The sequence below is a fragment of the Bidens hawaiensis genome, unplaced genomic scaffold (assembly GCF_021521415.1).
Source record: "Bidens hawaiensis isolate Kalapana, Puna unplaced genomic scaffold, B.hawaiensis_p1.1 tig00015877_1, whole genome shotgun sequence".
Lineage (NCBI taxonomy): Eukaryota > Viridiplantae > Streptophyta > Magnoliopsida > Asterales > Asteraceae > Bidens > Bidens hawaiensis.
The window spans coordinates 538,598-541,003 of record NW_027492422.1 but is presented as its reverse complement, the minus strand read 5'-3'; the positions used below and the strand labels follow the sequence as shown (position 1 = coordinate 541,003).

Genomic DNA, 2,406 nt, shown 5'->3' with positions numbered 1-2,406 from the left:
TTTGTTGCATCCTGACCGTATTTCTTCTTAATCACAGACTGAAATTAAAAATTTAAAGATTAGTTCTCCAAAAACATAAGCTTTAAATCAGTAAATGAGCAGAATAATTAGCCATAAATTTAATAACTGTGTTCCAACTCACCTTCAAGTTGTGATATACTTCAACTCCCATCTTCATTGCTTCCTTAAAGCTGGAAGCACCAACGGGAAGGATCATAAATTCCTGAAAAAGTAAGCTTGTGAGAATCAATTTGTTAAAACTTAAAAAAAACAATTAGAGTGAGATAATCTGTACCTGCATGGCAAGCTTGTTTCCTGCATGTGATCCACCATTGATGACATTAAATGCAGGTACTGGCAAAACAAGGTTCTTGTTACCAGCCAAGTTGGCAATGTGCTGCAAGCAGAAGCTTTCTGGTCAAACAAATGAATTAACAAGTATCATTCAGCAATATAAGTTGGAAAGTTACCTTGTAGAGGGGGGTTTTGAGGACAGCAGCACCAGCCTTGCAAACTGCAAGAGAAACTGCCAAGATGGCATTTGCACCGAGCTAAACAACACAATGGTTCAACAATAAGTACCAATCCACACCAAAGATTATCAATAACTAAAAATATAAATTGAAATCCGTACTTTTTGCTTGCACCAGCCCCATTTGTTTTGAGTTCCATCAAGTTGTTGAACCATGAAATTATCAATTCCGGTTTGGTCGGTCGGGTCCTGTAACAAAATTGATTTATTATGATTGTTTGTGTCACATAAACAAATGCATTGACTTGAGGATCATAAACAAACCTTGCCTACAAGAGCAGGGCCAATAATTGTGTTCACATTTGCAACAGCCTAGTCAAACAAAACAAAAACAATATTATAAACAAAGAGTATCAACTATAAACTATCAACCAAAACAAACAGCACACACCTTCAAGACACCTTTTCCAAGGTAGTCTGACCCTCCATCTCTCAATTCAAGAGCCTCGTAAATACCTACAAGACAGAAATAGTACACATTATATAAGTACAAAACTATATTCAAAACAGCAAGATCTTACATCTTTAAGTTAACAATTTTGGTAAAAACTGAATCTGCATAGGCAAATGAAACAGATCTTACCGGTGGATGCACCACTGGGTACAGCAGCTCTGGCCAATGTGCCATCGGAAAGAGTAATATCAACCTACATATCCCAAATTTAAGTTAATAAAAAGCTCAAATCAATGATAGATCCACTAACAAAAACTCAAATCAATAATAAATCTAATTAACACATGTTAAAATCAATTGCAGAAGTCAGCATATAAAACGACGACAATTTCATCGATGCATCAAATAACCGAAACAAATCAACCTAAACTGCTCAACTAAACTCTACGAAAGTCGCCGATTGAACATATAAATTTACTTCAGCAACAAAATCTCTAAATCACAATAACAAAAATCAGATCCAGATACATGTCAGAATAGATCGCAAAAATCAGCATCTATAACAACAATATAACCAATGCATCGAACAGTGTAAACAAATCAACCAAAAATGCTCAACAAAACTGTAATAATACGCCGATTGAACACATAAACTTGCCTTAGCAACAAAATCACAAACAACAGATCCAAATACACAACTTATCGCAAAAATCAGCATCTATAGCGACGATACAACCGATGCATCGAATAACTGAAGCAAATCAACCAAAAACTGCTCAACAAAACTTTAATCCGCATATTACAAAACCTAAAGTCGCCGATTGAACACATAAACTTACTGCAGTAACAAAATCTCTAAATCAGTTACAAACAACAACAGATCCAAATACACGATAACGACGATACAACCGATGCATCAAATAATGAAAACAAATCAACCGATTAAATACGTATAAAGTTAATTCAGCATCAGTTGAAAGATCTAGGGGTAAAAAATGAACCTCAACGGTAGGGTTGCCTCTGCTGTCGAAGATTTGTCTAGCTTTGACTGCCTTGATAGTCGCCATGAGAATAAGATCTGAGATTTTTGATTATTCACAAGTTTGTTTGTGGTTAGGTTATGGTTATGGTTTGGTGGAACAAATAAGTAGACGCAGACAGTCTCCTTCCTTGTACAAGGGGCTACTCAATCTCAGCCGTTGGATCAGCAGCCGGTTTTCAAAACCATTGGCGATTAGTTATAATAATAGTCCTTCAAGTATACGAGTATTGGCAGATCTTAAAAGTTGGTAGCCACGTAATATTTGCAGTTTGGTCCCAAAAGTCATTGTTTTTGACTTTTGGTTCGACTTAAAGGTCGTGTCTACATTGTACGGTTGAGATTCGGATATGCCACCAAGTGGTTTTTCCATTACCAATAGTTTTTTCATGTCTTATTAGCTATCTATTTCTAGTAGCACGTCAGGGCTCGCTTAATGTT

The 2,406-nt window shown here is 36.1% G+C and overlaps 1 protein-coding gene across 1 annotated transcript; it reads right to left on the bottom strand.

Annotated features, from left to right (window-relative positions):
• Window positions 1-5: 5 nt before the first annotated feature.
• LOC143549988 (enolase-like) lies at window positions 6-2,036 on the bottom strand (the record flags this gene model as incomplete). Its single annotated transcript, XM_077040744.1, has 9 exons — window positions 1,928-2,036; window positions 1,116-1,179; window positions 924-988; window positions 797-844; window positions 635-721; window positions 471-551; window positions 296-397; window positions 143-223; window positions 6-38 (listed from the first exon to the last, which is right to left on the bottom strand). Coding segments are annotated over exons 1-9 (627 nt in total), but the record flags the coding sequence as incomplete, so codon positions are not given.
• Between the last annotated feature and the right edge of the window lie 370 nt (window positions 2,037-2,406).